Here is a 14,106-nt window from a genome sequence, read left to right on the forward strand (position 1 = left end):
TTTAATTTTGTTTTTTAAAAATCGCGAGATTTTCGGAATTAAAGGAAATACAAATAGAAATGTCCAAATAACTTTAAAGAGTATAGAGGCCCAAGGTCAATTTGTTGGAGATGTCTTATGGAATTCATGATATACAAAAGACATGTCATTAAGTGGTGGCGATCTTTGACCCACTGTTGCATAGTCTTTTACCCCCCAAAACAATATTCCGAAAGTCTAACTCCTCTTCTATTGATGAGCCAAGTTTAAAAGAAAAGTAAGAGTTAAACAAAGCAGCTGTTTAAATATGCAGTTCTTATTAATATGACTAGATAGTGTATAAATATTTGTAGCATATTATAAACATACTCATCCACTACATTTATTTATTAGATTAAACAAGTTTTCTATTCATTATAATTTACACATTATAAAAACAAACATAATAATTATTTAGCGATTGATTATGCAAATTTGTTTTATTAAATTCGCTTTTTGGCATAAATAAATACCTATGTACATATTTACGTACATACATACATCTAAAACTAACTTAAATTATATTTAATTAATTAATTAATGACTTTGCAATATTTCATAAACGTATTGCAAATGAACTCAAACCCACATGCGGTAAGGGTGGACAAAATATGGGTCTATTATTCTCATCTACATAATCTTGATAAGCTATAAAATACACCCGATCCATGCCCAAACGTTCACAAACAATGGCCGAATAGAAACTAGTGCAATCGGCTGCCAACACCTCATAACCCAAACTTTTGCCCAAAGCCATTATCTCCAGTTTTAAACGTTTACCCAAATTACAGCCTCTAGCTGTGGGTTTTACACAGGTGATGAAGGAGTAGAAAATTTTAGTCACTTGATAGCGCTGGAATATGTCGGCCTTACGATTAGCAATGGCCAGTAATTTCAAAATTTGTCCATATTTTGTATTGCCCTCCTTTTCGGCCGTCTTGAAGTATTTCTCTATGCAGGTGGCATCTTTAGGTGCCGCTATATTAACGGCCAACAATTCTTCTTTGCTGTCTGCCACTTCCCGTGTTGCCATAATACTCGAGCCCGCTTTAATACATTCCAAAATGTCATCTATATCTGTTTGGGAGGCCACTATCTTGGGTTCGATTGAACATAGGGGTTCATCGCGATAGAAATGTTCCACAACAAATTTAACCACTTCTACACTGTCTTCTGGTTGTATCACTCGTATCTTAATGTTGTCTCTAGACATTTTTGTTTAAGAAGATTTAATTTATTTCACGTGAGAATTTTTATTTATTTTTAAGATTTTTGTTTTCTTTTTTTTGGTTTTGTTCTTAAGTGTTTAGAATAGAGTTTAAAAATAAACTAGTTTCAATTTTGGCAAACTGGGTGCTATTTATACATAAATGCATATTGTCTGTTTCCTCCACCGGCTTTTGTTAAAAACGAAATTTGCAAACTGAGCAGCAGTTTTTAAGTAAATAAATAATAAATATTGGCAGTTTTTTTTAATGATTTATAATAAATGAGTGTTAGCTATTTGACAATATTATTGTTTTTTTTTGTTTTGCTTTTAATTTAAACATTTTTATTTATACCATCTTTCTAATAGCCTAAAGGGAATGTTGCTCTTAAAACATGACTTGAGAGGAAAATTACTTTAGCTGTTGTTAGTTATAATAACAATAAGTACTCGGTTATTAAATATTCCATAAACTAACAGCTCTAGAACAGTAAAGGTTAACTAAATAATTACAGACAATTAAATTAAAAAGCTTTTTTAAATAGCTATTTCAAATTGTATTATAAAAACGTTTTAAATTATGATAATTATCATTGCATTATTGACCCATATCAAGGAAACAAAACCGATCAGGTTCTTTAGCACAATATTCTTTCTTCTACAATTTTGTATAAATTTTTGGAAACAGGAAATTTGACTGGTTTTTTCTGAATACTTAAGCTAAAGAAAAAACTATCATTATGAATAATGAAAGATTTTAAATAGTAACAATATAATTTAAAGTGGAAAAATACATATTTATTTGAAGTTGAGACTATTGATAATCTAATAAAGGAATCAGCATAATATAAACGTGCTGATCTTAATAAAAAACAAGTAAGAGTGCTATATTCGGCTGTGCCGAATCTTATATACCCTTCACCAAATTATACTTCAAAATTTTAAATATTTTTAGGTAAACAAAATTTAATTTTTTTTCCAGTTGTTTTTGGAATTTTTTGAAAAAAATAATTTTTCGATTGTTATTTTAAATTTAATTATTTTTTTTTTTTAAATTTAATTATTTTTTTTTTTTAAATTTAAAATTTTTTTTTTTTAAATTTTAAAAAATTTTTTTTTTTTAAATTTAAAAAATTTATTTTTTTTAAATTTTAAATTTTTTTTTTTTTTGTTTTTTCAATTTTTTTTTTTTTTTTTTAAAAATTCGGGTTCAAAATTTTTTTCCCGATTTTGACCCATTGTAGGTCCAACTTACTATGGTCTTATATACGTCGTTGCAAATGTCTTTGAAATATCTATCATTAGATATCCATATTGTCTATATTAATGTCTTAGTAATCCAGATATAGGTAAAAAATAGGTCAAAAATAGAGGTTGTCTTGGTTTTTTCCTCATATCTCAGCCATTTGTGGACCGATTTTGCTGATTTTAAATAGCAAAATTCTCGAAAGCATGTCTGACCGAATTATTGAAGATTTGGATCCCGAAGATATCTGGGGTCTTCAGAAAACTGATTTCAACAGACAGACAGACAGACAGACAGACAGACAGACAGACAGACAGACAGACAGACAGACAGACAGACAGACAGACAGACAGACAGACAGACAGACAGACAGACAGACAGACAGACAGACAGACAGACAGACAGACAGACAGACAGACAGACAGACAGACAGACAGACAGACAGACAGACAGACAGACAGACAGACAGACAGACAGACAGACAGACAGACAGACAGACAGACAGACAGACAGACAGACAGACAGACAGACAGACAGACAGACAGACAGACAGACAGACAGACAGACAGACAGACAGACAGACAGACAGACAGACAGACAGACAGACAGACAGACAGACAGACAGACAGACAGACAGACAGACAGACAGACAGACAGACAGACAGACAGACAGACAGACAGACAGACAGACAGACAGACAGACAGACAGACAGACAGACAGACAGACAGACAGACAGACAGACAGACAGACAGACAGACAGACAGACAGACAGACAGACAGACAGACAGACAGACAGACAGACAGACAGACAGACAGACAGACAGACAGACAGACAGACAGACAGACAGACAGACAGACAGACAGACAGACAGACAGACAGACAGACAGACAGACAGACAGACAGACAGACAGACAGACAGACAGACAGACAGACAGACAGACAGACAGACAGACAGACAGACAGACAGACAGACAGACAGACAGACAGACAGACAGACAGACAGACAGACAGACAGACAGACAGACAGACAGACAGACAGACAGACAGACAGACAGACAGACAGACAGACAGACAGACAGACAGACAGACAGACAGACAGACAGACAGACAGACAGACAGACAGACAGACAGACAGACAGACAGACAGACAGACAGACAGACAGACAGACAGACAGACAGACAGACAGACAGACAGACAGACAGACAGACAGACAGACAGACAGACAGACAGACAGACAGACAGACAGACAGACAGACAGACAGACAGACAGACAGACAGACAGACAGACAGACAGACAGACAGACAGACAGACAGACAGACAGACAGACAGACAGACAGACAGACAGACAGACAGACAGACAGACAGACAGACAGACAGACAGACAGACAGACAGACAGACAGACAGACAGACAGACAGACAGACAGACAGACAGACAGACAGACAGACAGACAGACAGACAGACAGACAGACAGACAGACAGACAGACAGACAGACAGACAGACAGACAGACAGACAGACAGACAGACAGACAGACAGACAGACAGACAGACAGACAGACAGACAGACAGACAGACAGACAGACAGACGGACATGGCTTAATCGACTCCGCTATCTATAAGGATCCAGAATATATATACTTTATAGGGTCGGAAATGAAAAATGTAGAAATTACAAACGGAATGACAAACTTATATATACCCTTCTCACGAAGCTGAAGGGTATAAAAATAATAATAGTAATAAATTCTTATTATATATAGCGAGTTGTTTAGTTTTCCCTAATTTATTTGACACGTAAAAAACATAAGGTAGACATGTTATATATCAATGGATAGAGGATTTTGTCTACTTTTCAAAAATGTATATAACTTTTGACAAATAAAAACAAGTAAGAAAGTATGGTCGGTCAAGCCCGACCATATAATACCCTACACTAAGTAATAGAGCAAAAAAAATTTTCTTTTAAACTTTCAATAATTTATATTTTTGAGTGATTTTCGGAAGTGGGCCTTATATGGAGGCTATGACCAATTATGGACCGATCACCATGAAATTAGGTCGAGTGATTTATGTCTATATTAAAGTTAACTATGTTGAATTTTGTGTGTTTACCAACATTTTTAAGCGATTTATGCACGTTAAAGTGATTTTCGGAAGCGGGTCTATATGGGAGCTATGACTAATTATGGACCGATCGTAACAAAATTTGGTGACATGAATTTTGTGTATATAAAACTTATTTGGAGCGGAATTTGTGGAGATACATATATAAATTAAACATTTATGACCGATAAAGTCCAATTTCGGGAGGACATTTGTATGGGGGCTAGGTGAAATAGTGGACCGATTTCAGCCCGTTTCAATAGGCTTGGTCCTTGAGCCGAAAAAATAATATGTACCAAATTTGATCGAAATATCTTCAAAATTGCGACCTGTACTCTGCGCACAAGGTTTACATGGACAGCCAGCCAGCCAGCCAACCAGACGGACGGACGGACGGACGGACGGACGGACATCGCTTAATCGACTCAGAAAGTGATTCTAAGTCGATCGGTATACTTTAAGGTGGGTGTTAGATTAATATTTTTGGGCGTTACAAACATCTGCACAAACGCATAATACCCTCCCCACTATGGTGGTGTAGGGTATAAATACATGGAATACTTTTTTGAAAAATATGACAAAAAATGCTTTTTATTGAATTTTGCATAGATACAAATTTTTCAAATTGAAATAAAATTTTTATTTATGAATATTTTTTAATGAAATTTTACACTTGAAAAATCTTGAAAAATCCCAAAAATGGGATTTTTTCGTTTTTTGGCTATAATATCCATAATAGGGGTGGGGTTATCGGAACCCTTTACAAGATAATTAAGAACTTATTGGGCCATCTAAAATAGGTTACTATATTTTGATATCGAGTATGCGATTTGAGAATTTTTGCCCTAAAGTCGAATATTACATAAAAAATAGGCATTTTTTTAATGAACCTGTCCCGTCGGTATCAAAAATTATAAATGGTTTTTTCATTTAAAATATTTGGCGTAAAGTTAGCTTTTCAAAAAGTACAAGTACATTATACATCCTCTTAGAAAATTTTTAGATAACTTAAAAAGAATAAAAGTACTTTTTTCCCAAAAAAATTGCGAAAAATCTCCTTTTTTAATTTTTTATATTCAAATGCATGTAACTTTGGACTCAGTCATGATTTTTAAACACTTCTTTCTTTATTTGATATATAGATCTATTGTTAATCCTATAAAAGAAAAATGGATAAAATCGGAGAATATTTGGAACCGCGGTCACCAAAAAACTGGTGTAGGGTGGGTAAAAATGTTGAAAATTAAATTTTCAAATGCGAATATTTCCTAAGCTATAAGAGATAATTGATAGCTACAACGAAGTTTTATGTAGTGCTCGAGGAGATTCTGTATGTGTAATTTTTTTTAAATCGTAACACAAACGAAGAAATAAGATCATTTTAAAAATTGAACATACCCGAGGTGTCCTAATTTGGGAACCCCTGGTCCCGCTCCTGGTGGGGTCATGAGGTCCAAGTTTAAAACTAATACTCGACTACACTTTGCGCATTCATTCGAATCGGCGTAAGGGTTTAGAAGTTACAGATTTATTTCCCTCTTTTTTTATTCTCATACCACTGTGTGCTGGTAATTTGAGAGTTATGATCAAGGCAAGGATTTTCATGCACTAAAAAATTAAAAATATGCGCTTATAATATGCACTATAAAGAGAGAAAATATGCACTAAAAATTACAAAAATATGCAATAAAAACTATTTTTGTATTTGAAATATATTTATTAATACAAGAAAAATATACATTTGAGGTCACAGTTTCAATATATACATTAGAGTGACAATCAGTTGTATGGAAAAAATTTTTTGTTAAAATTTTGAAGAGTGCCGGGTGGAATATTGTGACACTATGCCTAAAAGTTAAGTGCTGAAAATTTGAGCCAAATCGGTCAACGATTTCTGGACGCGCATCGAGGTCAAAGTTCAGATATATGCAAAATTATATTATTTATATGGAATAAATAGGTGAAACTCGTTAAATTTCTGCATTGTTTTCTAGAAATGTATAGATTTATTTATATTAATGAATATTACATTAAAAAATTTTTTTTGGAAGTTAACCCTGCATCTCCTTTGGGTCAAAATGACCCAAAAACTGTATTATCGCCAAAATTGAGGAAAAATGCAAATTTTTCAGATATTTTAAAAATTTTGCTACTAAATAAATACTTTTGCAATTGAATGCAAAATAATCGAAATGTGTACGTAATTATCGTTGTAATGAGATATAAATGACAAAATTTGGTTAAAAAATGTTAAAGTTATTACAAATTCGCCAGACCATTAACGTGTTTCAGGCCACTTGAACAAAAAATTTAGGAAAAAAAATTAACATATTTCGAGAAAAATTAAAATAAAAGCTAATTTTTATTTAAAATATGTCCGTATTTACTTCTGTATGAGTTTTTGTCTTCGTAGGATACCGTTAACCTATTCGCAGGTATGGCCAAAAAAAATTATTTTTTTTAACGGCTGTTTCAAATCTCCATTTTCAAATTTTTAAAAATTTTGTTAAGCAAATTTCAGAATTTTTTGATCATCACATTGAGATTTATTGAGATCAAAATAGGGAATAAAAATATGAAAAAATTATGTCAATACCTCTTCCAGTTTTTCCGTACCTGCGATTTAAATTTTGCGATTTTCAAGAAAAACTATTTTTTTGTCCATATTTAGGCGAATGAGCCCAATTTCCTTAATGTTATAAATTTTAATTAAAACCTATTCATAATATTATAGTCCCTGTAATTTTAAATATGGTCTGAAAGTTTTACTAAAATCGGAAAACGATAACCTTAAATCGTGAAGGTCAAAGGTCAAATTTTTCAATATTTGGAATTTCTAAAGAAAAGATAGCGAAATGTTATATATTTTTGGGCCGATTTTAATGAGACTTGAGGAAAGTATAACTTAAAGTTCAGAATTTAAAATAACGGCACAAAAATGGAATTTAACTCTTAGCAGCACTTGGGGTCCAAATTACCCTCAACATTTAAAATCACGAAAAACACAGCCATTTTGACCCCAAGTGCTCTTAAAGGACTAAATCCATTTTTGCACTGTTGTTGTAAATGTTAGACCCCAATGTATATTTTGCTCAAGTTTCATTAAAATCGGCCCAAAAATATATAACATTTCGCTATCTTTTCTTTAGAAATTCCAAATATTGAAAAATTTTACCTTTGACCTTCACGATTTAAAGGTTAACGTTTTCCGATTTTAGTAAAACTTTCAGACCATATTTAAAATTACAAGGACTATAATATTATGAATAGGTTTTACTTAAAATTTATAACATTAAGGAAATTGGGCTCATTCGCCTAAATACGGACAAAAAATTTGTTTTTCTTGAAAATCGCAAAATTTAAATCGCAGGTACGGAAAAACTGTAAGAGGTATTGACATAATTTTTTCATATTTTTATTCCCTATTTTGATCTCAATAAATCCCAATGTGATGATCAAAAAATTCTGAAATTTCTTTAACAAAATTTTTAAAAATTTGAAAATGGAGATTCGAAACGGCCGTTAAAAAAAATATTTTTTTTTGGCCATACCTGCGAATAGGTTAACGATATCCTACGAAGACAAAAACTCGTACACAAGTAAATACGGATATATTTTAAATAAAAATTAGCTTTTATTTTAAATTTTCTCGAAATATGTTAATTTTTTTTCTAAATTTTATGTTCAAGTGGCCTGAAACACGTTAATGGTCTGGCGAATTTGTAATAACTTTAATATTTTTTAACCAAATTTTGTCATTTATATCTCATTACAACGATAATTACGTACACATTTCGATTCTTTTGCATTCAATTGCAAAAGTATTTATTTAGTAGCAAAATTTTTAAAATATCTGAAAAATTTGCATTTTTCCCGAATTTTGGCGATAATACAGTTTTTGGGTCATTTTGACCCAAAGGAGATGCAGGGTTAACTTCCAAAAAAAAATGTTTAATGTAATATTCATTAATATAAATAAATCTATACATTTCTAGAAAACAATGCAGAAATTTAACGAGTTTCACCTATTTATTCCATATAAATAGTATAATTTTGCATATATCTGAACTTTGACCTCGATGCGCGTCCAGAAATCGTTGCCCGATTTGGCTCAAATTTTCAGCACTTAACATTTAGGCCTAGTGTCACAATATTCCACCCGGCACTCTTTGAAATCTAAGAAAAAAAAATCGGCTGTCACTCTAATATACATATGTACATTAGGGTGACAGCCGATTTTTTTTAGATTTCAAAGAGTGCCGGGTGGAATATTGTGACTCTAGTCCTCAAAGTTAAGTGCTGAAAATTTGAGCCAAATCGGACAACGATTTCGGGACGCGCATCGAAGTCAACGTTCAGATATATGCAAAATTTTACTTTTTATGTGAAATTAATAATGAAAATAATGGACCGATTTCAGCCAGTTTCAATAGGATTGGTCCTTGGGCCGATAAATGTTTAATCGACTCAGAAAGTGATTCTAAGTCGATCGGTATACTTTAAAGTGGGTGTTAGACCAATATTTTTGGGCGTTACAAACATCGGCACAAACGCATTATACCCTCCCCACTATGGTGGTGTAGGGTATACAAATTGTTGGAGATTAACCCCGTATCTCGTTTGGGTCAAAATGACCCAAAAACTGTATTATCGCTAAAATTTTTCAGTTTTTGTAAAATTTTTGCTACTAACTAAATACTTTTGCAATTGAATTCAAAAGAATCGAAATGTGTACGTAATTGTACTGGATACTTGTCTTTAAATTTAGCAACACGAGATAGAGCCTTTAAAACACTTTTTTCCATTCGAAATTAATAAATCTATATCTTCAAATTGATATCTAATTTCTTCGGCTACTCGATGTAAACCATGTGCTAAACATGTTATATGAATAAGTTTTGAATAAAATACCTTTAGACTATTTGCTGCTATAAAAATATATCTAAAAGAAAATTAAACATGCAATAAAATGGAAAAATATGCTAAATATATGCATTTAAATGAAAAATATGCATTTATAAGAAAATATGCAAAAATATGCAACAACAAATCGATGCCATTTTGTTGCAAATTCTTCTATTCGGAAAGATAAATTGTCAAAAGTGATTTTGAGTTACTGACTACAAACATGCATTTGCATAGAAATCCTTGCCCTGGTTATGATAAATCGATTACTGCTCATCTATTCGTGAATGTGTTTTAAACTCACAACAAAATAAAGGGTGATTCATTTAGAGTTTTGTTTTCACAGATCATGCTGGTGTCATACTTTTATATTATTATACCCTTCACCTTCGTGAGAAGGAAAAAAAAAATTTGTTTACTTAAAAATATTTATAATTTGTATTTTGAAGTATAATTTGGTGAATGCAATCTACAAATTACCTGTACGATAACCAGAATGATATGGCCCGATTAAACATATCTTCTTGGCCCGACACGCTCATATTTAAGTAATGTAGTTGCGGTATAGATGCCAAACGGGGAATCCCGTTCCAGAAAATCCCGGGATTTTCCTTATGACAAAAGCTATCGAAAAATGTTTGTCCTTACAAATCGGCCCACCCTAATCTAAAAATTATTTGGTAAATAAAAAATTTACTTTCAATTTTAAAGATTATCCGAAAATCCCTTTATCAAAATCCCGAACCCCGGAATTTTCAAAAATCAGTCCCGATTGGCATTTCTATGTGGCGGTGATAACCGGATTCTGCACATTTGGCAACCATGCGAAGAGACTTGGCCTGCCCTATAACGACTTATGTAGAATTTGTCAAAATGAAGAGGAGGATGAGACAATTTTTCATCTTCTTTGTCATTGTCCGGTATTACGAGATCTATGCATCAGGTTTCTGGGAAATCGCTCCTTAAATAGTCTTTCCGAGCTTTTGGACATAAAGATAGAGTGCATCAATGAAAGACCTTTGCAACGACGTATATAAGACCATAGTAAGTTGGACCTACAATGGGTCAAAATCGGAAAAAATATTTTTTAACCCGATTTTTTTTTTACCAAAATTTTCTTTTCGCTAAATATTTAAAAAAAAATTTAAAAAACAAAATAAAATTTTTTAAATTTAAAAAAAATTTTAAAAAACAATTCGAAAAAAATTGTTCCAAAAAATGAAAAAACAACTTTCGAAAAAAAGATAATAATTTTGTTTACCTAAAAATATTTGAAATTTTTATTTTGAAGTATAATCTACTTTCAGGTAATAACACAAAGGGAACTATTGTCTGGAACCAAGTGTGCTGCTCTCTTTGCTGTCTTCCATGCGGCTGCCTTTAAACCTAACCTAAGTCTGTGGGTTATCTCACTCCCGACATGCAACAAAATCTGTCCATGTGAAAAACATGGAATCTCTAGATTTATGCATTAAACACATTCAAGACAACAAGCTACACGACTACACGAACACAAATTCAGCTGGTTACAGTTGTAGTCGTGTGGCAGCTACTGAATTATTTTAAAGACGACAGCTACAAAGTAAACAGCTGATTAATAATTCAGTGGTGCCACTTTAATAAAAAATAACCGTACAAAATTCCAAAGTAATTAAGACTGAAACAATTATTTTGAGTAAAAATGTATATATGGTTATAATTAATTATGTACCTGTTATTAATTTATTTCAATATGGTTATCAGAAACTTCTCTTAATTAAGTAAAAAAAATATATTTTTTTAAGCACTAATTTGATTTGCATTTTTTTTATTATATTAGCAACACTATTTCTGTTTTGTAGTTGACAAAAATAGAAATTAGCCTAATTCGGCTACATCGGCATGAGTAGTCGTGTGGCCGTGTAGCTGTGCTGTCGTTAAAATAATCGTCTCCATATAAACGTGTGCATTTTATTTTTGACAGATTGAAGTTGGTAGCCTGCTGTCTTGAATGTGTTTAATGCATTAGTCCACAAACTTGCAAAGACCGAAGTTATCACCGGAATACATCCGAAAATTAAGCTTCTCTTTGCATTCGTAATATTACGACGATCGTTTTATTGATATAAAAAATATACATACATATTTTGATCCGAAAATGGAACTAGTTCGGATGATAAAAAGTTCAAACAACATAAACATGATCCATTTCTCAAAAAGATTAAAAAATGGGAAATTATAAACTAGAAAAGATTAAACTGGCAACACTCCAAGTACTTGATTTGCTGTAAATCATGTCGAAACAATTCAATGCAGCACTTACTGAATTGTGTCTTCGCTTATTTGCATACTGAGACAACTGAATGTATTGTGTCTACGCTTATTACCCTATTGTGATTTATTAATGTTTTCGTATATAAAATTCTATTTTCAAGATTTCAATTCATAAGGTAGTAATTATTTAGCAGTTACAAAGCAAAATTTGTGTTGATGTTGAACACAGTGGTTTGCTTAAAACAACTAATTTTATTTATCATAGTGTAAAACATTTTTTACATGAATAAAACATTTCAAATTATAGGGGTATTCACAGTCTTGTGAAAATGATTTTGCATCATTAAAAATGCAAAATTGTATAGGTTTTTGTGTGTATTTTGTTATTGGATTACTGTAAAATTTTTGCATTTGCAATGATGCTAGATCATTTCCACAAGATTGTGAATACCGCTTATGTATGTATTTACTTTGTTGATATTCATGTTAATTCTCAATGCAACACTGTATTGTGTCTTCGCTTAATTGTTTATTGTGACTTAACAGATTATATTATTGTGATTTAATCGATTATAAAATGGCATTAGTTAATTCATATTCAACAGGGTTTAAACACTAGCACCGCTGATTTGTTGTATAACAGAAACAATATTTTACAAAACAAAATATTGTAGTTTTCAGCAATGACCTTATTTATAGGTCCTCAAATTAATTTCGAAAATTCAAATAACAAAACACTTAGAAAATAGTGGAATACAATTTCCTGGAAACATCTTATTAGATTACGAGTGGAAACATAGTATTAATAGGTAATTAATATTAATTTTCTTATCTCAATCTTGACCACTTCACAATTTCTTTCACGCCCTCTTTCTTATATGAAAATTCGCGTTGACGTAATCCCTTAGTTGCGATCCGATCGTTTTTTTTTCCACAGTTAAACAATTTTATCAATGAAATTCTATTGGTTTCTAGGTTAAAAATCGCTTGTCATGCAGACTTAAATATTTTCTTTATTCAATATTAAGTTAGTTAGCAGTAGTAGTATTTAAAAATGTCAAGTCATTTGTTGTTGAAAATATTTAAACAATTGGTTTCCTTGTTATACTTGACGCTATTATAGTTTATAAAATGTTTGTCAGACTGTATTTTCACTTGTTGAAATGAAATATTCTTGAAATATGTTTTTTATAAGATTATTGTCGTAATCTGTTTGGTTGTTTCTAATTCCATATAATTTTGTTTGGTACTTTTTTTCTTTTCGAGAATGATTTGGCATTATTCTATTAAGTGCTTAGACTTTTTTGATATATTATATGCTGATTAATCAGGGAATATCTGTCTGAATTTAAAGGCTTTTCAATGAAGTTTCAATAACGTAGATATCTAAAGGATAGAATTCAAAGTCAGTACAAATATATATTACATACTATAAGGCTGTCCATGTCAGAAAGAAACTCCGCTTCCTAGTAAAAATTTTAAGATCTGGCTTCGAAGCGTGATCGTAGATCGAAGCGGGATCGTATTATAAATACGTATTTCGAATTTGAGCTTCCTAGGATAGGTCCTGTATGTCTTCATATAGGAAGAGGATTATAGAGGATTATATAGATAAGTAGAGTCGTTTCATTAAGATCCTTAAGGTAATACGATTTAGAGTTGGTTACCTATGTATATATACTGGTATGTATTAGTAAATGTTTGCATAATATTTTAAAAATTATGACACACATCATATGGGAATGCCTTCAATGCTTCAAAAACTTCCAAAGTGCTTAAAGTTTTTCATTGAAAAGATTTGGTAAATTTAGATTACGTATTATTCCAATTAAATCATAAGTTTTCTAAGTACCACAGATTTTATCAATCACTACCGTAGACACAAACCCAAGTTATCAGGAAAATTACGAAATAAGAAACTATATAACAAACAGTTTGAAGTGGCCCATCAAGTACCGTATTTCATTAAAGGCATTATAGATGAATGATAACGGAGTTTGAAACTTGCGATAACATTTGCAATCTAAATTAAGAGCAGGATATTGAAAGAATTACATCACCTAAATATGATAATAATCCAACTGCAAGGATAAAAAGAAAGAAGAAACTTCATTTACAAAAGTATCTTTATTTCCAATATTTATTGATTTTACGTCAACTTTGTGGCTTTGGGATACAAATTTTTCGATGTACTTCGAAAAGCCTTTTAACTTTGAGTGTGATATGTCAAATCAGACTTTGTAGCAGATTCTCCTCTGTGTCTTCTAGGGACGCAAGAACAAGAAGTTACAGTGGAACATCTCCTTAGTCTTTGTTCTGCTTTATCAGGGACTAGGACTGCGATATTTGGCTGTTCATTTCTGCATGACC

General features: G+C 31.8%; 1 protein-coding gene across 1 annotated transcript; it reads right to left on the minus strand.

The window, feature by feature from the left end:
* Positions 1-574: 574 nt before the first annotated feature.
* On the minus strand, positions 575-1,231 carry LOC135961411 (arylalkylamine N-acetyltransferase 1-like). The gene has a single exon (XM_065512910.1). The coding sequence runs from the start codon at positions 1,229-1,231 to the stop codon at positions 575-577; it is 657 nt and encodes a 218-aa protein (XP_065368982.1).
* Between the last annotated feature and the right edge of the window lie 12,875 nt (positions 1,232-14,106).

This window comes from Calliphora vicina, chromosome 5 (assembly GCF_958450345.1).
Source record: "Calliphora vicina chromosome 5, idCalVici1.1, whole genome shotgun sequence".
NCBI classification, from domain to species: domain Eukaryota; kingdom Metazoa; phylum Arthropoda; class Insecta; order Diptera; family Calliphoridae; genus Calliphora; species Calliphora vicina.